The following is a 24,220-nucleotide window of genomic DNA, read 5'->3' on the forward strand; positions in this document are numbered from 1 at the left end:
AGCAGGCAAGCTCATCTCACTTGCAGGTACTCCTACAAAAGGTAATCACAGTGTCCAGCACACGGGTTAGTGTCCACAATAAACCAGTGAAGCTGCTCAGTATTTTAATTCTGCCATGGTTGTCTCAAGGCTACTGCTTGCTTCCTCAGGCATGAACACTACTGCACTTACTTTCTTTATGAGTCAGGAGATGAGCTACATCTGGCTGTAATGAAATTGATAGGAGAAATAAAGGACTCTCCTTCAAGCTCAGCTAAATGCCAGGCTGTTTATACAAAAGCACAACCAGCAATATGCTAACTACACAGCCCTTTAAGGCACACAGAAAAAAAGCAGTAAAAAAGTTGTTTAGCTTGCCAGGCTGCATTAAAAAAAGCTGGGTTTAGCTATAATTTATTATTGAAAACAACATGGCAACTCTCCCTTGCAGAGCAGGGATTATCTTGGGCTCTGGAATAGGTGGGATCTGGTGCAGGTTCTTTGCAAGATTTCACAGCAAATGTGATTATAATAATCTCTGTAGAAACAGCATTAATACACCCGGATCAGGAGCCCCAGCTGTGCTAGATGATGTAACATACCTAAGAGCTCAGTACTGCATGTGAATACTGCATGTGGACCCCAGAGAGCTTCGTAACATAAACTCCCAGTTGTCTATCTTCATTCCTCCGTGCATGCATGCAGCAGACTGGTGATTACGCTGAGATCTGCTCTAGTCCTTATTCTACATCAGGCACGTCCAACCCGTGGGCCTCCTTCAGCCCTGGACAGTTAGTAATGCAGCCCCACAAGGTCATGAACTTTAAAGATTATTATATGGCTTTTAGCAATATTTCATACAAGGCAATGTGTGTAGGTGGCCTAGGACAGTACCTTTTTGTCACTGTGGCCCAGGCAAGCCAAAAAGTTGCACACTTATGCTCTATGTTGCCACCATCTAGAAATGCCAAATGGTGGCATTTCTAGATGGCCCTGGTAGGTTGCCTAATTATTCTTTTAGTCTCCAGAAAAGTATTGTATTGCATGGGATTGAAGGTTGATTTTTTTTTTTTTCAGTGTTTGTTTACTTTTTAGAGAAATTGTGGTATGAAAATTGGAACCCGTTCTTAGCTTTACTCCCTGTATTTACAAAGAAAGCTTTTTTTTTTGAGAAGGAGTTTCTTTGTACACTGCTTGAGGTGACCTTTGCTATAAAGATAGGAAGTGCATATAAATAAAAGATGATGAGCTTTGAGCAGCAAATGCCCCCGTCTGCTTTAGTAGAAAGCTAATCCAGAGGTTTGCTATGATTTGGATCAGTGCTGGGAGGAAAAGTAGCATTATAGAATCGTTAAGATTGGAAAAGAACACTATGGTCATCCAGTCCAACTGCCAAGCCACCCCCACCATGCCCACTGACCACGTCCCTCAGTGACACATCCACACAGTTCTTGAACACCTCCACCACCTCCCTGGGCAGCCTGTGCCACTGCCTCACCGCTCTTTATTTCTGAGAAGAAATGGTTCCTAATATCCAACCTGAACCTCCCCTGAGGCAACTTAAGGCTATCACCATCACCTCCTGTTGCTGTTACCTGGGAGAAGAGGCCGACCTCCATCTGGTCACAACCTCCTTTTAGGTAGCTGTAAAGAGCAATTTGTTTATTTGTTTGTTTGTTTTAAGAAGAAAGACTGGAAGATTTACATAGATTCCACTATTTTTATCTGGACAGAGAGAAACACAACGCAGCAGCCTTGCAAGTTTGCCACATGGTATCTTTCCTCCTTCTAAGAGGTTATTTGTACTTCTGCACAATAAATACTGGATGATATTGTTGTAACATCCAGATTTTCATCATAATAATTTCTAGTTTAAAAAAGGCTACAATTTTCATACAGCAAAGCTCTCATATAGCTGCAGTGTGAAGAGAGTAAGAGTTTGTAACTGGGAAAACCCACACAGTCACACACCTCCTGCTTGAATATTCCTCGGCGTAAATCTGCAGAAGAGCACAGAGCAGCAGTACATTGTGCTGAAGTGTGTTTGGATCTGCTGGTAGAAGAAAGACCCAAGAAGTCAGATGGGAAAAATCAGTACTTGAGAGAAGCAATAGGAGCAGAAGAACTGCTGAGCAGATGATGCAAAAACTCAAAAGATACTGATGAGTTACCTCCTGAAGTGCCCACCACTGCTTTCAAAGAGTGATGGACGTTGTATCAATTAAGAAAAACCCAAAGGCTACCTGGGTTCTGCAGCAGTGGTGACTTCACAGTCAACTAAATGCTTGATTGCTGCTGTAATTAGAGATGTACATGCTCCAGAAGGCCAGCTACCGCAGCATAAGTCAAGATGAGAAAAACAGATGAGCACAGAAACAGCTCTAGCTCGTGCCTCCCTGCCTTATTTAGAAATGGTAAACAGAGCAAATCTTGGCCCCCAGTAATGTGCCAAATGGGAGGGAAGGGAGTCGAGACTGTGTTGGTACAGTTGGCACGATGCAGCCAGACAAATTAGTTAACCAAGGGAGCCTATAATACTGTTTCTAAAAGCAGATAGAGGTCTGATGTGGCACCAATTCTTTGACAGAGGATGACCAAGCGAGGGGTGGGTTTCCTCCTTGCGCATCCAACCCGACAATCCTACTAGTGACACAAAGACTAAAGGTGGGGAATGCATCTTGGGACTGCAGAAATGCTGATGGTTGCTCTTTGAATAGCACAGTGACATCAGTTCTGGTAGGAGAAAAAAGCTGAGCTTCTCAAAGCAAAGCATTTCAGTTCTTAATGTCTTGACTCACAAAAAAATCAAGTGTCTACTCAAGACCTGAGCTAAAACTTTCACTTTTTTCAAGTTATTTTACTACCACAGTGCTGGAATCTCCCTGGGCTCTTGTTGAGACACTGCTGTGCAGGCTCAGGCAGCACAGTGCTTTCATGCTGACAAGTGGAAGAGAATTCTTGGGCTGAGTCCCAGACCCACTGATAAGCCAGGGGTACAACCAAGCGTGTGAGGAGCTGTTAGATCAGGCAACCTCTGGGATCTCCTCCTTCCCTGGAAACTTAGCTTATAGCCAGGGAAGAACACAAAAGTGACCCCACAGCCACCTTTCTGATTACAGCTGGCCATTGGTTGGACTTTCCAGGGCCTGTTTTCTTGGAGCTTTGAGCCAGCCTTGTTCCACTGGAAGAAGTTAAGCCATCTCAGTAAGTGACAGCTCTAAAACCTGCTATCTGAGAAAACCCAGGCTGCTTTAAGGAAAGTTGTGCAATTAGAAGAGACAAGGCAGTTCAGCACAACAAGGGAGATTTACCATTTGGCAGACCTCACAGTCTCAGGGTACCAAGCAGAGAGCGCAGCTCCCGTCCTGGTGACAGTCCTGGTGACAGGGGTCCCTCCCAGGCACCAAACGAGCATCAGCAGCTCCTGAAGTCAGCAGAGAGGCTGGCTGCTATCCAAAATGCAGGGAAACCTGTCACGTTTCAGTTATTTTTTAAGGTTGAGCATATGTCCCCTCTAAAGTACCAATGTGATACATGCAGCAGAAACAGAGCAGCCAGCTTGCTCCAGCCCCGCTTTATTCTGCTCTGCTCACAGGAACTGGTCGCGCTGGCACCTGGGCTGCCTTCTGGGTGGTGGGGGAGGAAAGGGGAACGATGAAGAAGGTGGTAAGTGAATGTCAGGAACTACCTTAGGCGAAACTTGTCCTAGTTGGACTTGTGGGAGTCCAACTAGGAGAGGAAAGGCAAAGAGGCAGGAAAGGGAATGCAGAGGCCATCCCTTTCTCTCAGGAAACTTCAACACTCATACAAAACCAAGAGCATGTGTCCCTGCCCATGTACTGCTGGGCAGTTAATTCAGGAAATGGCAGTGCCATTTTTGCTGTAATTGTTGTTTCAGATTAGCTTTGTTCACTGCATTTCTCTCTCAAGCTGCTGTTTGCATAAGTGTTCCAACCAGCTTGACTTCCAGTGCACTTGTTAATGTTAAAATATATATAAGTGTTCCTTCTATGCATCCAAAAGCATATCTCCAGTTTGAAGGAAAGAGCTTTTGTAGTTTCTAAGCTTTTCAGTGCTTTCAGGTCTAACCCATTGTGCAAGGAGGTAAAAACAAGAATTTTGCAAGCCAGTGTATTCCCAGGTAAACTGAATACTCACTAGGCCTATCTGGTTACTGAACTAAACAATTTGGTTAAGAATTGGTTGTAAATCTATGGTGCTGCCTGGATTTTTTTAAGCTGTCCGTATTTAGGGTCAGCTGCTGTGAGTTGCAAATACAGTTGAGTCTCTGTGCCACTGCTTGTCAGAACATCATGCATGTAGCACTTCAGCAGCCCAGGCTTTGATATTGCATTTCTCCCTCAGTGTCCAGCAAGGAAGAATTTCAAGAGGGCAGAAAATGAATTTCTAACCCAGGAGAAAGCATTTGATGAAAAAGTCACATTGTTCACATTTTTGTTGTGGAAAATGAGATGGGAGTGGGGAAGAAAAACTAATTCTGAAGTGATTTCAGTTCTAAGAGCCACCAAGATCCTGATAAAAGTTGTGGTTTGTTGCTTCTGATCCCACCCCTGCTTGCACAGAAGATTACCAGCCATGGTAGGCTAGGACTGCTGGGCTGAAGGAGACTTGCTGCTCACTGTAGGCCATGCCAGGGAAGGGAGCATGTCTGGTGAAGCCTAGAATACATGTCAGGAAGCACTGTGACATCTGAATTGACTAAAAAGCATTATTTGTGTTGGATGTGGCTTTTTTTCCATAAAAATTCCTTACTTCTTACGTTCAGTTCCACGAGAACTGCAAAAACTTTTTGCCAACAACACTGTCAAGGAAAATAAATAGGTTCAGCTTTCATAACACCAACTTGCACTTCCAGAATAATGAAGCAAAATAATCTTCCTGACTTACCTAAAAGGCTAGGTGCACCTGGAGCTGGAGCTCAAGTTGTTGGCATTGCACAGATCTGCTCTGCTTGCCGCTTTACCACTGACATGGGAGAAGGTGTGTTGGATGCCAAAGTCACTGTGTGCTCTATCAAATTCCTTCCCTAAAAGAGAGTGATGGTCACTGCAGAAATCCATCTTTATGGTCCTTGGATTCATTAGGAGAAGCAAACTGGTATGCAAGACAATCAGTAAAACAAGAAAAACTGATATGAAAGCCAGGCAGGCCCAAACTGCTAGGAGATTGTTCAGGACAGCCTGGTGATGCATCCTTCCATCAAGGTAATTAGGTTCTCCAAATGCTATTATCTTAATTCTTTTTCAGGAAGGGGATAACATGTCGCAGTGAAATATTTTATTTCAAGCTAATGTATGCTGCAGGCTGCAAGGTAAAAGAAAAGTGCTCCATGAATTTGCATTAACCTTCTTCAGAGACTTCTTATTTCTTATGTCAAGATGCTGGGAAGAGAAATAGGTTAAATAATGAAAATATGAAGAACTACTACCTTCATTTTTCCTCTGCTGGGAGGCCTTAGTGCTTCACACAGTTACAGTCTCAGCGCTGTATAGTGCTCAGGACCAAATGCAGCAGCTTCCTGGATTTTCTCTGCCTGCTGCATTGCTAGTGCTCTCCTCATCAGCCATGGAATTTTGTCTGTCTTCAGCAAACAGCAGCAGGGTTGCTACATGGAGCATGGGAGCTCCACCAGGAGTCACCATTAAGCTAACACTCTGCTCTTGCAAAATCAAGTCCCATGTGCCAGTTAGTTGGCTGCAAGTCTCACGTGATGAGAAGGACATGTCCAGCCGTGTGCTCTGTGCTTATCCAGAGGATTTGGTGAAGGAAGTCCTTCACTCTCTCACTTCATTTTATTTTTTATTGAACAGTAGATGCAGAGCTTGGAGGTACTCAGGGAAGAAGTCCCCCTTCCCCCTTCCCTAAACTACCAACACAAACATAGTTTCCCTGCCTCACTGGCACACACAGATGCTTCTCCTGACCCTTCTCACCAGAATCCTTCCATACTCCAGAGAATGAGGCCCTGAACACAGAGAGCAAGCTAACAACTCCTTTCCTACTACAAATTTGACCATAAAAAAGAATCTCCATGAATGAGTTATTAGCCATTTTCTTTCTTTCTCTCAAATATAACTTAGACAACACTTGGAAGAAAATTTTCCTTTAAAAATAAGTATATCAGCTGAAAAAGAACTGCAGCAATTGACTACAATATAATTACAACTCCATAAGCTTGTTATGTGACACACGTGATAATTATTAAGAGAAAAATTTACAGCTGTATACTTTGGCAGGACTCAAGGATAAACATATTAGAAACCTCCATTTAGTAAGGAAAATTAGCAAAGAAGCATGGGGCATGCTGGAGGTGTGCTACAGGTCACGGTCATCCATCAGTGTGTAGACAACGTTAGGTAGACAGCTTCAATTGCTTCCCCCCTCCCCCCCCCCTTAAGCTATTAGCTGGAGACTTTGGTAGCCTTTTACATTCCCAACATAATGTTATAAACAAACAAGCAGCTCAGGATCTTGTTGGAATATGATAGTAACAATTTTCTAGAAAGTTAAAGGGAAAAGGGAGTTGGGAAGGCTGGGTAGCTCTCTATGTTAATGATATTGACAGCACATGCATGAGCTATGCCAGTGAGGAGAAAGCATAACTTGGCTCTGTAAGAAGCTCTGCAAAAGCCTGAAACTTACAAATATGAACATTAGGAAATAGATTAAGTTATTCAAGATAAACACAACGAAGAGCATGAATATATAAGGGTAAATCAAAGGCCAAGAAACAAAACAGACCCAGAGAACAGTAATCTTAACAGGAAAATATATAAATCAAAATGTTAAGCAAGATAATCATGATCATTTCTCAGTGGGAGTAATCAGTGCTGAGAGCAGAGCAGTTAATGCCTCTCTGCTTCAGTCTTCACCAAGAAGGATACAACTAGAGCATGGATGGGTAGGAATATAATGCTCAGGGATGGGTGTAGGAGCTGAGATGGCTCCAGAAAAGGAGTGAGACAAAGAGTACTCTGGGAAAGCGGAAAATGCCTAAGTTTATCTAACTGGCTACGCCCAAAGAAATACATCCAGACTGCTCTTCAGAACCACTAGAACTTCGATTGAGCACTTGGGAGAAAGCATGGGACAATAGGAAAGAGAAAAGCAAGACATTCATCCTAAAAAATAAATAATAGTAAAAAAATTCAAGGATAATAGAGGAAATAGTTCTGATTTGAATTCCTAGAAAAGCACTGGAACAAATTACTAATTCTATGAGAAAATGCAGCAAGCAGCCAAGATACAAGCAATCACCACCACCAACTCACTGAAAATCACATCAAATAAACCTAGCTTTCAATGCATTACTTTTCTGGGATGTAAAAATCTAAGAGTGGATTTTATTTTCATTTCTTCTTAATTTTGCCCAAATGCCACTACTATTTCTGATGTGCAAGTCAGGACAGCTGTCTCTCCAGCCACAGTATTCCGACAAAGCCCTTCTTCGGCCTCCTTGTTATTAATGGCACACTGCCTGGAAGCCAAGTGAGGCTCATGGGAGGGGGTCTGCCTTCCAACTTTTCAAACTGTTCTCCATCCCACCACGACCCTTCACTCTCTTTAGAAGACGGTTGTGGCTTTCCCCAAATTCAGCAGGGTTTGGAAAGGGGAAATAATCAGTTACTGTGGGAAACAGCCCAACCGCAAGGGTCTTCTGGACTGTGATGGTCTAATAATGTGTGGTGAAATGAAATCTCTTTGATGCTCATCTTTATTTATTTTAAACTGTCATGGTTGGGATAACCAGAGGAATAAAGCAGCAAACCAGCTCCCTGCTGCTGCACCGGCTCCACAAAGTATTTCTTTAAACTGCACAGTTAGAGTAAGATTTATATAGTGTCTGGTGCTCACAAACACCAGATGAACATGCACACTCTGTGTGCACATGAAAGCGTACTGCAGTGACATCCAGAGTTGCTTTAAAAATAATTATCTGCATTAGTCATGGGGCTGAGCGAGGAATATTTTCATGAAGGCAGAGCTGTCAGCCTCAATCCACATGCAGCCGAGCGTGGGGAGGTGCAGGCAGAAAGCTGATCTATTAAACCAGCTGATAAATACCTTACATCACTCAGCATGAAACACAAAACGGTGAGCTATACAGCATATGTGAATTACCTTCTGATTTCAGTAGGTGGGATCCTGTGGTATGTTGTTACTGGTAGGTCAGCAAAGCTTGTCCAGTGCTGCATACTTAAGCAGGAGAATTCAGCTTCTCCTTTTGGTGCCACAGGTCTTCAAGAGACTGCTGCAACCTTTTGTACTAAAACATTTGTACCGAAAAAAATATGTTTAAGAGCTGTTGGAAATAAATACCTCCTCCTTCAAGTTTTGCCAGCTTTTCCCTTATGTAGATTAATGACTCTTAAGCTAAAAAATCCACTGTAGCTGCCACAAATGAAATACTGCAACAACAACAACAAAAATTTCTGATTACTTCAGAAAAACCTTCATGAAAAGCTCCACCTAACCAGCTAACCTTCAGTGTCTTTCTCTGCTGGGAAAGATGTGTTGACACATCCCAAAGGCCCCCTGGGTTTTACTCAGTACCAGGAGGCACAGTGAAGTGGCAGGTGGCCTCGGTTTCAATAAGGGACATATAGATCAGAGGAAGATGGGGACACGTGGAAGCTATGGTCCAGAAATCCAGCTACTTGCAAATTATCAAAAGGCAGAAAACCATTGGTTAGGTTCCTCTTCTCTTAACCATCCCCATGTCATTACCACGGCCCAGCGCACTTAAGTTCTTCACTTCTCAACAAAACCAAGCCTTACGATGGACAACCATCAGTCACTGTAAAACCCAAACTGGTCTCAGGTTTCCAATTGTTCCACTCCAATACATAAGAGAAAACCAGCCAACCTTTTCAACCAAAGCTCTGAATTATTCCTTTTTCCTTTAGCAACCACCTACAACACACTTACAGAACTGGTGGCTGCACTGCAGACGCCATCTGTTCCAGCACAACAGCAACTCACCCACTTCTGCCCACTCAGCGGGACCAGAATTTAGCACTGCATGGTGCGTGTGCAGGGGAGGCACGTGTGTTGCAAGAGACAGAGGAGAACAACCAGGATAAGGAAGGGATGGCCACTGCTAGTGTTGGGAGGATGCTGAGTGAGCCACGCTTAAAAAGCATTCATTTTGGGAGAATGAATTTCACTGTCTTTGTGAATTGCTTTGTCCTCATGCAGTCACCCAAACCTACTCGCTCACCACTAGCTGTAAGCAGTAATACAGTTGGCTTTATTATGAACCTTCTCCAGCACAGAACTCCACAAAACATTTTTCCACAAGTAGTACAAGCGTAAGCACATCTGGGAGCAGGCATCAGCCCTGGCCTCACCCGTCACATGCAGAGAACCAGAACTTACCTTTTAAGTTCAAATCCCCCATCTCCTACCTCTGCTGGGAATAACTGCTCTGTACCTCACCTTACCCCCTTGGAGAATGGATTTAAATAAGTGCATCTCACACTGTGGTAAATCAAACTTTTCTTGGCAAAAAGATATTCACAGTACTATATTCACTGGGGGGTTATACAAAAATGTGTTCTCTTCTGTAAAATTTCAGCTGTTACCTTTTTTTAGGGGTGGGGGGAGGGGCGGAGAGGGGATGAATATACAGTGAAATGCTGTATTGGAAAAATATTTCTTTTTGGTACAAACAAAAATAATCAGCACAATTCCACCAATGCCCTATTTCCATGAAGCAAGAACACAGCAGGAGCAAATTTTTACACAGGGTTTCAAATCTCTTTCCATAAAGCACTCTGCACTATGTGGGATTCCTCTCAAGGCACAGTGCCAACGCCTTGCTTCCAATTTCTATGACTTCTTTCTTGCTGCACTTGGATAAGCCAGGCTCCAAACAATACTGTTCCCACTGTTGGCACTTGGGCACTTCAGAAACCCTCCCAGTTCACGTGGCTCAGCTTCTGCTCATAATGTATCTCGTAACAGTTTGGGGGATTGCTTCCGATACATCTTTATGAAGGAGGAAACCTTCACTTGTTTTCTTATTTAGCATGATCAAGAGAAGCATTTCGAATATCTGCTTCACAATATCCCATTGTCTGATTGACTGTGCATGAACACAATGTTTTGTTTCTGCTCTGAGCCTGCTTGAAAATCCGTTGGAAGTGGGATTGCATTTAGTAGCTATTTGCACTGCATGCAGCACCCTAGCTGTATCAGATATACTTGAGCAATAACTGGTTTAAGGAAACAAGACATGATACATAAGTCTGCTTAAATATATGCTGAATGCAATGATGGCTACAAAACACATTTTGTTTTCCTTGTTCTTTGCCATCTAAACTCCCTCAAATTCCATGAAATTCTCTTATTTAATTGATAAGCCTTAGCAAAGACCTCAATCTAAATAACCAAGTTGCAATGGAAAAAAAACCACAAAATCTAAACATCACAGACAGCTAGGAAGTAAGTAATACCCAGTGTTAATTGGATAAGTAAATATGTGCACATATTACAAGGTGCACATATTAAAAGAATCTGCAAAAGCAAACACTATGCATATAAATAACAATCAGGGCATATGTGGATTTTTTCCAATATCTTGGATAACATTTTTACTTTACTTTACTTTACAATATTACAGTGGCATGGATGAAGAAAGCACTCATCATTTATATATTGTTTATATGACTTCTATTGCTACCTTGGCTACAGACCTCTTCTGTTCTGGATTCTGTATTTAAAAAGTTGAAGTGAATATATGTCTGCTCTGCTTTATCTGGAGTTACTTTCCCTACTCACTTACATACTCAGTGATACATACTATTATTTTTATACATATATATGCACACACACATGTATGTTTACACACCCACTTCCTACCCACTTAATAGAGAACAAGTCAGCATGTGGAAGCAATGCAATTTAAGTCATGAAGATTTCTCTGTAATAGGAATTGCTAAGGCAAGTTTCTTGGTTACACATCTCAGGAACGCTTTCCCATGGCTTTGACCAGGTTTGAGTACTCACTGCTGCTTCTGTTAGGCTGAAATAATAATAGAAAAGATAAGAATAAAATAAGAATAGTAATAGAAGAACAACATGGCTCGTGCCAGGCTGCAAAAGAACAGCTGGCATTACAGGAGGGAAGAAACCTTTCTACCCTAAAGGGAGCTCAGACCTGCTGTGGCACCCCTGTCACAGGGACTGCAACTCAATTGCTTGTTTTCCTCCAAGTAAACATCTGAGAGAAACTGAAAGAAGAACCAGGAGTTCCCTGCAAATCATCATCCAGCTGCACCCACAGAAGGCCTAGTCATGCTCTGATCCTGGAGACTTTGTATGTAGCACCTAGGCTCTGTTCAGAACTAACTTGTCAATTCTTTCTTTCCCTCTGTTCCAGTTCTGGAATTGCATAGAAGTGTGAAGGCAAAGTGCTCTCTTCTGTCTTACACATCCTCCAAAAGACTCCTCTCCGTTCTACCCTGCTAAAAATTGTGAAGACATTGCTACATCTTTCTGTAAGCTGTTTCATACAGATCTTCAGCAAAACCTCTATCTGGTTACAGCTTGTTCTGCATCTATGAGAGATTCAAGCCTGCGTCAATATCCTATGTCCTCAGTGCCCAGATGGGCGCTTTTGGCCTTGCTCTTTCTTTCACCAAGATTTCACTTAATCTATAGCTTCATCAGGATCATTCTGAAGGGTTATTGGCCTCAAGCATAAAAAGACTAATTAGTAGGCAGAGACATCTCTTGTCAATTGCAAGAAGTGCTTACTCACAGCTATCCCAGTTCTTAACCAAATCCCAAACAAATTTTAAGGTCAGCGCTCCATCCATCTGTCAGTGTTGGATTCAGTTTTCAGTGCATTCTCGTTTGAAATCTAAAAACTTTTGTTTTACACACACACACGAAAGGAAATAATTCAAGAACAGTACCACTGGGCTCTGCTTTGTTGTGAAAACATGATGATAACTCTGGAGCACAGCAGGTGTAGAACATACAGCGACTCACACGGCTCTGGGAGTAGGCAAGGGTCTGGAAATCCCAAAGGGAAGGGCAGCCTGCACATTTTATTTTTGCTGCTGCATATATAATGTACAAACAGTTGTGTATGTGGCCTTACATGTCATAAGTACAAAGCTCCAGTGGTCTAATTAGTCAAGGCAATTCTCCTTTATTAGAAGTGTTGAAAGTAGAACATCCCTCTGAATGTTAGACTTACTTGGTTGCATTAGTTCCCCAGCAAGCTCTTTATGAAAAATTACACACTATCTATACAGAGCAGACAATTCCCATACATGCTTGCTTGCTGAGATAAAATTCAAGCTGCAGCCATGTGTGATTTCTTTTTTTGTTTTTAAAGGAATTAGACAGGTCACAAACCTTTTCATGCAATTCTTAACGATTCCTTGAGTAAAGTCACAGTAAAACCACACAGCCAAAAATGCTTTACTTCACCATCACAATGCTTTATTTAACCAAGGAGCACGAAATGGTGGCTGTAATGTTCTTGTCCAAAACAGCTCCAAATCCCAAGGAAACTACTTAAATCATTAATCAATACTTTATTCTTCTAGAAATAATAAAAAAAAGAATGATACATTCATCTCAGCAGGTGTCTATATCTTTAACAATAAATTAATCTTTGTAATGTCAACAAAAATTTACATTCCAAATGATTTAAAAGAAAAGCACAACTTGGGACACAAAATAAACTCTTTCCTTACCCTCCAATATATCAGATACATTCTCTTACTCCTTCAATGCACTGGCACCTAAGGTCTTAGAAGAAACTAAAGAGTAGTATAAAACCATAACCGACCAAAAAGATACATAAAACAGACATATCACTGAATGGATGTTATCTCCCAAGGTTTTTCTACATCTGTGACAGAAACAATAACTGAACATACACAGAAAGACCAACTTTGCAATGATAACAGTGGAATCTTTTGCAAAACTTCAAAAAAACTGCTTTGGCTTTCTCAAATGTTATGTAATTTACTCCAGTACTATTAAGTGTGTTTCCCTCTCAGTTGCAATGAAGGTCACTTTTAAACAGTACCTCATTTGTTATTATGAATGCCCAATGATTTCTAGCGTTGATAGGACTGTCCCTTTTATTTATCTAGCATCTGTCTATTAAGGTTACACAATGAAGTGTGAAAACCTCCATAAATTATGTTTAGTACTCACTGCAAAGGTTTCTGGAATATAAGCACTGATACTTTCCATTTAGTTTGCAAAATCCAGATTTTAAATATATTTGAGCACATATACCAATTCCTCACCTAACTTCTACATAGAGTAACTTAATTTCTATTAAATATTAGGGGAGCAACAGTTATGCCAGATTTTCTTTCATGTATGCTAAGTTCTGAATTAAAAGGGCACTGATGAAGAATAACTCAACCTACCACACTACGCTACCACCTAATTAAGGTAAATGAAACCCACAAATAACTAACATCTCTGGGATGACATTTTTTCTTTCTCTTCTCCTCAGAGGGAGAAAAGACTTGACTGATACTGCAAAGTTGACAGTAAGATCACATGTAATAACATGACCACTCAGGTTAGATAATGCAGCACAATACCACATAGGTCAACACAGGTTGCTGATACACTGAGCGGAGATTTTGTCATGTGTCCCCAAAGAGGAAAGAAGTCCTTCCTCTTTCCATCCCACAACAAAGATTTAGGAACCAGGATAGCAACCAACCCTCTATAGGAAGTTGAGCAATTAATCAGGTAGTTGGGTCAGTGCTGATTTTTCCATGCTTTAGTGGCAACATTGCTTGCTAGTTGAGAACTAGTCTGGTTTACGTCTACCTAAAATGAACTCACAGGAAATAAGGATGCTTTCTTCAAGCTTTTTTTTTTAAAAAAAGTATGTTTGTTTTGTATGGATTTTAGTAAATAGGCTTACCTTTTTACTGAAAAAAAAAAGATTTTTTTTTTAAGTATCAATTTCACTTTAGTACAAGAGGGCACCCTCATGCTTGAAGAGCAGCTACAAAGACTTCCTACTAGAAAACAATCATTCAGTAGAAATCTGATAGGAAGATGACGACAGACTGATTTCAGTTGGTAACTGATGATAGGTAATGGCTCTAACTGATCTGACAAAGCTTGTTTCTGTTAGCACGTGTGGCAACCTCACTAGTGACCCACCTCCATTTGAGCTCCATGTACATGACAGAAAAAACGCTAAACGAAAGCAGCCAAAATTATTTTTGGAAGTAAAAGATTTCAGTTTCCTTTAACGTTATTTAAAAACACAGAGCAGTAAGTGAGGAATAAATTAATCTTACAATTCTTCTCTGGGACAGTATGACAAAAAATGAAATCACACCAAATGCAGGGTATTTTTTTTACTGAAGCAACAGTCCCAAGAGAACATAGGGGGAAAAACAAAACCCAACATTTTCCAGTCTTACCTTACCCATTAAAACATTTTCTTCCTTACAAACGTTTTTTTAATAAAACAATACCAATGTAGAAGAAAACATTTCCTACATGGTCTTTCAAATTACATTTACCATTTCCATCAGTGCTACACAGCACTGTTCAAATCCCTCAGGGAGGAGCTGAGCTCAGGCAGGTCCCAGCACCTTCAGCAGGCACAGGTAATGTCGCTTCATAAGCAACAGCGACGTCCTTGGGGCTGTCTATGACACAGCCTGCTTTACAGCTGTGGGAAACGTGAAAGTGTCTAATAAGGTACAATGACAACTCATGAAATTACATCATGAAAGCCAAGAAAAAAAAAAACGGAGCAACTAACACTAAACTGAAGTGTTTCACGAAAATAAATGTTCACTATTTCAAATGAATTCACTGAAGGCTCAAAAACTGCAGCTAAGCTCAAAAGAGCACACAGACTCTTATCCAAGTAGTTTGCAACAAAAGGTCTAAAAAAGCCCATCCTGCTCTCCATTCCCAGAGTCACGTCTCTAGATGAACGCAACAATTTTTATTTCTTTATTTATTTTGAAGTCAACAGCTAAAGGTATCTTAACTGTAGCCCAAACAGCGTCAGTAGCCGCAGATTCTGCTTTTTCCATGATATTCTTGGCCCTCAATTGCTGCCCTTTACCAATGACCGAATCAGAGCTAGACTGTGAAAGAGGTGAGTTGGAAAATGGATAGATCTATCAAAACCATCTGCTAGTTACTTCTTTGCAGTAGGAGAAATTCTTTTTGCCTTAAGACAAGTTGCGGTGACAGTGGATACTATTATTTGAAGCTTGTACAAATACTGAACAATGGAAACATTAAGTATGTTAAAGCACACCAAAACTAAACCACATTGCATTAAATTGCTATATTTAAACTGTTAATATAATGCTATTGTTAAAACAGACAGTCATCTGAGATGGCTCAACACTATCAGTGTCAGAAATTAAATGCAAGAGAATCCATTTAATCAAAACATTATGTTTTATATAATGAATTAATCATTCACTTGGCTTTCAACTGCCTTTGAACAAAGTGTTTCATGACACAACTTTACCTTCTATACAGTTTCAATTCATAAATGCTTTTAACCAAGTAGACTAATTGCACCTTACCAACTGAAACACAAATACTTCCAGTGCAAGCTCTGGAAAGGATTTATGTGACTGAATAAAATGAATTTGCTCTTAAATGCTACATTTAAGGATACAACAATAAAGCTGTTATCAGTGAAATAACTGTTTAAAATTTTAATTACAAAAAAATGAACCACATATGCCTATTTTCCACATTTTCAATCAGTAAATCATTTACACATTGAGTCTGAAACAGAAGAACAGTATCTGGAAGGAAGAACTTGTATTGTGAAACAGTATTATGCTTGTAATAAAGTAAATGCATGGTTCCGTACACATTTCAGAGCTACAGTGCTTTACATTTTTTATTTAACCAAGTATTGCATAGTAGAAAAGGAACGGGAAAAAAGAAAACCAACTGTTGAAAAGAAGGTGTATTAAAAGATATTGCTGATCTTCTGCGTATAGTGTGAGTGCTTATAACTTAGTACCAATACCTAAAGACAAGGTTACAGAGAGCAAACCCTGGATTATGATACTTTTTTTTTTTTTCTTTTGTGCAGAACCCCACAGCTATGTAAAGTTTGGTTGTATTTTAATGATTCATGTTTCTTTTATCCCAATACACAAAAGGCATTCATGGTTTACGGCATCATTTTTCTCATTTTCAATACAAAGTAAGACTCTCTCTCCCACTTCTGTCTCAGAAGTGTTCTCTTGTAATATTTTGGAAGATGCTCTGAATTAGGCATCTTCATTTACTTCTGTATCAAATATAAAACCAGTAGTAAATATCTGCTTATTTCCAAGGAAATAATGTCACTGCATTTTATACTGGTGAAAACCTCCAGGGTTTTCCTTCTTCATCCTCCACAATGTTAGAAACTTGGAACACCTATTGTTATGCTTACAGAAGCAGAGGCAAAATATAAGGTTAAAACATTTAGGAGGGTTATACAGAATCCTGACTACGGGGCACTTTCTGCTATTTGTCCATTGTGTGGCAGTTAAACATTTTGTGTTAGGTGTTTTAACTCCTACAAGATAAATCAAGCAACTCTGCTCCTTTTTAATTTCCTAAGTCTTGTGGAAACAACAGCCAGCAGTAAGATGATGTTTCCATAATTATGCTTTTGTTGCCAGATAAAATCTAAGGCATATATCATTCAGTGCGAAGTCATCAACACGGTACAGAGAGAAGACAAAAACCTCTTCATGCTCCCATAAAGACCCAACAGGTACATGTGCAAAACCCAGCAAGACTGAAATAAAGATGGACACAACGTACAGGACAACTGTGTAGTTAATATCTTCTCTATGGTTTTACAAAAAAATAAATCAAGTATTACACAGATTATTGTTTTTATAGCTTTAAGAGGAGCAGCAGTGGCCAGCAATTTCACACAAGTTATTAAAATCCAAATAATAGCATAAGAATGCTATTATTAAAGTCATCTAACTTTATCAGAACAAGAGCAGCACTTGTCACAATATGACAGTGGTCATGTAAAAACACACATACTAATGCAAGTCAAACCCATACCATGCATCTTGAGACTAGAGTTATATACTGAAGAAATTTACCATCTTTTGGTAAATACATATTCAACATGAAGAAAAATAAATAGTGGTAGGAATAGGTCACTAACCTTGAACACAAATGGTAATCAAGGACTGCTATTAAAGAAACAAATGTCACAGAGATGCTCTAAATATTTTCTATTTATTCTCTTGCTTTTATTTTTTTCTTCTCCTTTGTGCCTTTTTCAAATCTTGACAAAGTCACACAAACTGCAAGCAATGACTTTGAGATCTAGGCACAGCATAACTTCAAAGCCAGATATTTTAACAGAAAGGCACACGCATGACAGCAAAAGAGAGCTTCTGTCAAATAGCAGGCAGACCCTTCAGTGACCACTACTCAAATGGAGACATGTCACTAGGCATTCTCACTCAACACGCTATAACAGCAGCTGACAGCCTGTACAACACTTTTCCGCATGTACTTTTTGAAAAAGCTTCCCAAGCAAAATGTGTGTCCAGAAGTATTTTACATTTGAAGTCACAGACCAGATTGAATGACCTGATGCAGTTTAATAAGTAAAGAGTTGACTAGATTTACCGTCTTTTGGTTTCCAATCCATGCCCAATCAAGCAAGAGGATAAAAACCCCATACACTATAAAAACTGTTAAGCAATGATAAAATCAGGAATGCAATACATAAGAATGAACACAAATCTATTCACCCTTCAACCTACAAAGCCATGAAGAGGACCTTGTGTGTTCCAACCAAAAAACTCTGTTTTAACCAAGTAACTAGGAATCTTCTTTCCTCTACTTCTAACCAATAATGTAATCTGGAAGAAAGGAATAAGTCTAAAGGAGACAAGGATTAGCAATTAAGCATGTACTACAATCATTTCTCAGTCATCTCCTGGGGAAAAAAAACAACACAAAACAAACCAATCCAACCTTCCGGTAACATGAGAGATACATATTATATAGCTATGTCAGTTTCTATAATGAAACTTCAAGAATAAACGACAATATCCATAATACAAACCATAGTTCTAAAATATATCTGGATGTATACGTGTGTATTATATATATTCAAAAAGAAAATTATCTATTTTTTCCTTTTATATACATATAAACATTTGGTTAATATGTCTTAAGTGTTTGTCCTTATTTAGGACTATTTTTTTAATAACAGTTTCAAACAGTCCCTTAGAATAATTTTTTTCTTTTTTTTTTAGATAATATTCAAAAATGAAGAACTATCTCAGGGTAACCATAAAGCACACACAAAATAAATTAACACCATACAAATGTGGTTATATTGTTCAGAAAGTCCAATTCTCCCATTTGAAATGAAATGGAAACCAGTGTACCTTAAGGGTGAATCATGTAACAATGTACAAATTAATTCTCTCTTTCTACGTCAATCTTCACATGAATTTTGCTGCATTTCCATAAAGCAAGAAACACAACAAATCCACAGAACTCTTGCAACAGAGCTGTGTTTCACTGGATAAACACACATTTGCTGAAGGGCAGCAAGTCAACATTTTATCACCATCTGAACACTAGCAATACCTGTGTCCTTGTAAGCTTCACACCTTGAATTAGCAGCAACATATTTGATGGGTTCAGTAGTAATTTTTTCTTCCAGTATTGGATTAGACTACTTTGCATATACAGCAAGTCAAACATCTAGTACTTGTGTACAATGTTAATGCACATTTACATCTGAGAACTCATAATACACATGGAAACAAAGGTGAAAGAAAATAAGACCTCGTCTTAGATTAGAATGTTTTCAGTCCACATACAGAAATAGCAGTGAAAAATGACCGTCTTGGAGGACAGTAGAAACAGAAGAAAAGAAATACAACAGCTAACACTAAGAAGTAGGTCACTGTTGAAAGGGCAAATTGGAAGTAAAACTGATCAACAGAAGACATAGACTGTACCATCTGTTTAAATGTATAAATGAAGTATCATTTTGCACATCACATACAGTGATACAGTATTATAAAGCTGGCATACTATTAGACTTATGGAAAGTGAATACTTAATTTCTCCTATTCTTAATGTACAGTAGTTATGCATTAGGCTTTGAAGCTTTTCATCAGCCATTGAGAAGTCAAGGTTACATTCCTACAAATATTTAATGTCCCAGTAAAAAAGTTACAAATATTCACTTTCCATGAGCTTTCATACAAAGATATTAAATACCTTCTTAAACTGAGTCATTTCGGTCCTATTAGCTTTCCTTTCATATTTTCAAAAGAAACACAAAAATCTCTTTAACTTCCAAAGTGAGGGGTGTTTAAGGCAGTGAAAGATATGCATTGAGGTTTCCATGATTGCTTATGGTGCCTAAGCATTTACACACAATTGCTCTCATATTTATCTACATGATTTCTTTATACTGTACATGATTTAGCAATCTTCTCGAGAAATTTAAAGTGCCACAGTTCAAATGTGCTCATCTGTCTTCTCATGGGCTTCTAGTCCATTCTAGTTGCTTTGAGAAATAAGCCCCTGCTTTACTTAAAAAGCAGTCTTTTTAGGGGAAAAAAATGCATCCTTCACTGCTGTGCTAACTAGAATCCAGTGGTCGAATCAATCCTTCTTTGTAAACACGAAGAATAGCTTCACAAACAAATTTGTATTGACTCTGTATGAGAAAAAGAAAGAAACAAAAAACATTTATGGTGGATTAGTCAAACTCCTGATTATACAGTAGTATTTAATAGGACTAAGTGTCTCACTGTTTCATTTTCTCCTGGACAACAATAGGAGAAAAGTACAAAATTCAAAGAGAAAATCCAGCTCTTCTGGCTGTATTAATATGACATAAATAGAACACTTACTCTTCTCTGAACGAGAAGCATTAAAAACCTTACAATAAGGAAAAAAAATCTGCAAATTTGAAAGAACATATCCTTACACCTTGGGGAATATCATTTCTTTGTAAAAACTAAAAAATTTCATAAGTTCTTCTGACTTTGACGAAACTAGTTCTTCATACCTTTTATACATCTCACCACAGGTTTTTTTTTGTACTGTGGTAATTACAAGTATTCTCAATTTCACTGTTGCATATTACCAGACACATTTAAGTTATATGACCAGAAAGTTACCAGATAGAATATATTCATGAAAGTCCATACTGCCTTGCTAAAAAAGTTTTTTTTTTTTTTTAAACATTTGCTGTGCTGTCACAGAAAACAGAGTTGCTTTATTTCAAATGGGTAATCACATCACACATTATTTCCTTTCATATAAGGATGTGATCAAAACTTTTGGAATGAATACTTTTGAAGAGTAGCAGCCATGTTAATTCTTCTGTCCCCAACATTTTGAACTCATTTAGTTCTTATAAGGTCTTAACAAATTAGATTGGTATTCGTTTTCTGAATTACACTATTACAAAGATGGTTCTTCCACAATGTTTCAAAGTTCTTACTTGTCAAAAGCAATTAGCCTGAGAATCTCGTTCTGAAAATTGATACAAGACAACGTCAAAATGCACAATGAAAATTCCGTATAGCCAAAACAAATATTTACGATTAGCCTAACCTTGAGAACACAAAAAGAACTCATGAGGATCAGAGCATACATCTTCCAAAAGTACTTTCGACTGCTCACTCAGTCAAACCTCCAAATGAGCAGCTTTGCCTCAACATCATATTAGGAGAAGCACAGCTTCATGTTTTCTGAATCCCTTCTCATATCTTTCAAATATTCTCCAGCTGCCCTTTTATGTCAACTCTCATCAACACTTCAGGAGGATTTGGAAGCATTCCCCCAAAATCTCTCAAAGGACAGAAATAAAAGACAATGTATAGACAATGAAGAACATTATGTTGCACTTCAATACCAGTAGTTCAGACCTTTATTCTTATCCATACATGTTCAAAATATATTTTCTTAAGTACAGAAAGAAAATAAAGGAAAAGTTCAAGATAGAAATTCATTTACTCTATCTCAATTTCCTGACTTTTCTTTCAAATCTTCAGTCAATTACTCCCACCCTCTAGTATCACTCTGTTCTTTTGTCTTTATTTCTTAATTACCTTGACTTTTCTCTTGTTATTTTCATCTGCATATTTCTGCTGCCAGAACAACCCAAGTGCAATATTTAGCTCTCTGTTCACTACTTGTTAACTCCTTTGTATGATGAAGTTATTGAGCAAGAACGAGCACTTCAGCATTGCTTCCTCTGACTCACTTAGACTACTTGTTTTCTTTGCTGTTATCTATTTCCTGTATTCCTACTTTGCTCATAACTAGCTCTATTATGTATGTCTTAAAGCATGGATTTCCACATTGTTTAGTATCTCTAATTAGTCTTTTAAAGGAATTTAGTACCTTTAAAAATAAAAAATAAATAATAAGGCCATTCAAATTTTGTTGAAGCTATTATATTTTCTTGTTAGTTTTTGTTTTGCTTCCTCATGACCAGATTATAGGTTTTCAAAAAAACCCACAACTCTGACTCTGACACAATAAATAGAAAACACTAAATTGACTTGTTAATAGCTCTGCTAAGTCCATTCTTATCAGGCATGTACCATCTGATCTTAAATCATGACATGAGTCTGGCTATGTATTTTATCTTCTCAGAGCTGAAGCTACAGAGCTGCTGAATATGCTTCAGGTCAGGCTGCTACAACTGAAGAACCCCTAATAGCTTCTCCTAGAAATCCTACACTTGATATGAGCAGTGGAGCCAGCTGAAATGGATGCAGAGGAATGAAAGAGTATTCACAATAGGTAAATATAAGTTAACATGGAGCTCTTTGGTCGTCTGCTTTCTCACAACTGAGTGCTTGCTCATGTGCCTCATTCTTAGAACAGTATGCCAGCTCTGCTCATTGGCTTCTGCATACTTCAGAAATAACAAGTGCATTTAGCTTCACAGTACTGCTGCTACATATCTCTCTCTTAATTGTGCTGATAGTGAACTGTGAAACACAGCATGCAAAGTAAGGAGCCTTATTTTAGTACACAGTTTTACACAATCAAGGTCTGATGGTCAATGTATTTATCAATATACTCCACATTCTTTAGCTATGCCAAACAATTCCTGTTGATGACTATTATAACAGGAGGTTCTCAGCACCCGTTAAAATTTAGAGAACTTCAGGTTCTCACATCAGATTCTTAAAACTAAGACCACCTTCAGAAAGTTTAACTTTCAGCTTCCTCAGTTCATCTTAGAAATTAAGAGGCATAGGCAGCGAACTCAGTAAGTCAACATTCAGCTTCCTAAACCTCAAGGCTAAGATGCCATGTGTCATTTCCATAAGGAACAGGCTGGGCACTATTCATACAACTTGCTCCTCAGTCATACAGTCCAATCTTGTTGCACGTCCAGGGAGTGCACTCATACAGCAATGAATGACAAGAGTCTCAGCAACAAGCATGAGGAATCTCTGTTCACAGAGCACTCTAGTATTACACTAGCAACCATAATTCCTGATGCTTTCCAATGCTTTCATACCCTTAGATAACGCAAGACTTCCTCCCACTTGGTCAGTCATATTTGCAGCAGGTCCCTTCCAACCTTAATCCTGCTTTGATTCCTCTGCTCAAGGGGAAACCAAAGTGTTGTGACCTTTTTGTTTGTTTGTTTTTGTTTTGCTTTTTAAGATCAAAGACAGAAATGCTAGGTTTAGCTGCTGACTATGTGGGTCTAAACTCCTTTACTTTGATTTACCATAGGGCATTTAGCTCTTTTAGATAATGCACACAATATTCTCTTACCTGACTTCTACTGAAGGCAGTGGAGACTCCTATCCCTCATCTCTAACATCAGTTTGTTCATTTCCACATTTAACACAAAAAACGCCCTCATGATCTCAAATATTCAAACCACCTCCTTGTTAAAAAAATCAACTCTTATTTTCATATTTCAGTTATTAATATCATCCAGCTTATCCTCAATTTTATTCTTATCCCTCGTTTTTCTACACTGGAGTAGCAGCACAATTTAAAAAACATATTATTCCTATCAAATTTCTACTCCTTTTCAAATGATGCTTCCTCCACAAATCATAGCACAAACACTTCTATTTTACCTCCAGTTTGAGAACTGCCTATGAGGCTCAGTACAAAGAACGAAAAACAAAAAGTTGTTTTTATCATCCTGCACAGAATTTAGATGAAGGAATATAAACAGATGATTTGACTTAATGACTTTCTGCATTCTAACCAAGTGCAAGGAATAGAAATCAATCACCTTCTAATGACAAGGTAAGAAATATTTACAGTTAAATGCACACCCCTCCTGTAAAGAAGCAAAAATATTATGCCTCACTGCACTATGTCATGCTAAACATAGGAAGCATGAAATATAAAGGCAACTGAAGACAGATACAACTAGATCATGTAATACTTTGCATCTGTTTTAAAAATGAACGTGAGCAAAACTTATACAGAAAATGAGGGTTCCTGCTCTATCACTTACTGATGTTTGAACCATCATAGCTCGCTGGTCTCGCATTTTTCTTACAATATCCAGTGGATAAACAGGTTGGTTTCTTTCAATTAAGCACATGGCTGTTTCCATAGTGACCAATACACCAGTGCGACCGATTCCAGCACTGTGAAGTGTAACAGAAAAACAGTATAAAATTAGGATTTTGCAATTCGCCAGACTCTTATCATAATATTATGATGTTAACTAGCTTTGCAAAATACTGGACGACCTTTATACAATTAGAATAGAGCACAAAGCTTATCTTTAAAGCAATTTCAATGATATTTCATGACAATGACAACAACAATTTATATAAATAAATGAAGCCAAGAAGTCCCAAAGTAAATGCTTGTTAACAATTATAGCTACTTACAAATCTACATGTACTGATTTTATATTTTTTACTAGAAAGATAAGAGGTAACTGACTGCTTTTTGACAGGTACTTTAACCACAGTAAAACTCTGAAGTACCATTCATGATGAATTTACAGAGGTAGAGAAGGATAAAAATGGAGAACAACTTAGGTTACAGACGATCAGCTTTGTAATAATTATGTAACTAAACAATTTCACCAAAAGGATGCAGGAGAAAAGAAAGAAACTGGTATTTCAGTCTTAGTGTTCCCATTTAATTCAAGGGATCTGCTACCTTCCAGACACTTCTCAAAGCAAATGTTTATTGTAAGGCTACAGCAAAGGTATGT

General features: G+C 38.8%; 1 protein-coding gene across 4 annotated transcripts in view; it reads right to left on the reverse strand.

Moving 5' to 3' along the window:
* Nucleotides 1-16,060: 16,060 nt before the first annotated feature.
* The window catches only part of PTPN3 (protein tyrosine phosphatase non-receptor type 3), a 156,098-nt gene continuing 147,938 nt past the window's right edge, over nucleotides 16,061-24,220 (reverse strand). For all 4 annotated transcript variants that reach the window (XM_010708587.3, XM_010708588.3, XM_010708589.3 and 1 more), the window contains 2 exons: nucleotides 23,504-23,639; nucleotides 16,061-19,705 (listed from right to left, as the gene is read on the reverse strand). In XM_010708587.3, coding sequence (XP_010706889.2) covers nucleotides 19,628-19,705; nucleotides 23,504-23,639 — 214 coding nt within the window. In that variant the 3' untranslated portion in view covers nucleotides 16,061-19,627. The remainder of the gene's footprint in view (nucleotides 19,706-23,503; nucleotides 23,640-24,220) is intronic.

Source organism: Meleagris gallopavo, chromosome 3, assembly GCF_000146605.3.
Source record: "Meleagris gallopavo isolate NT-WF06-2002-E0010 breed Aviagen turkey brand Nicholas breeding stock chromosome 3, Turkey_5.1, whole genome shotgun sequence".
Taxonomy (NCBI): Eukaryota; Metazoa; Chordata; class Aves; order Galliformes; family Phasianidae; genus Meleagris; species Meleagris gallopavo.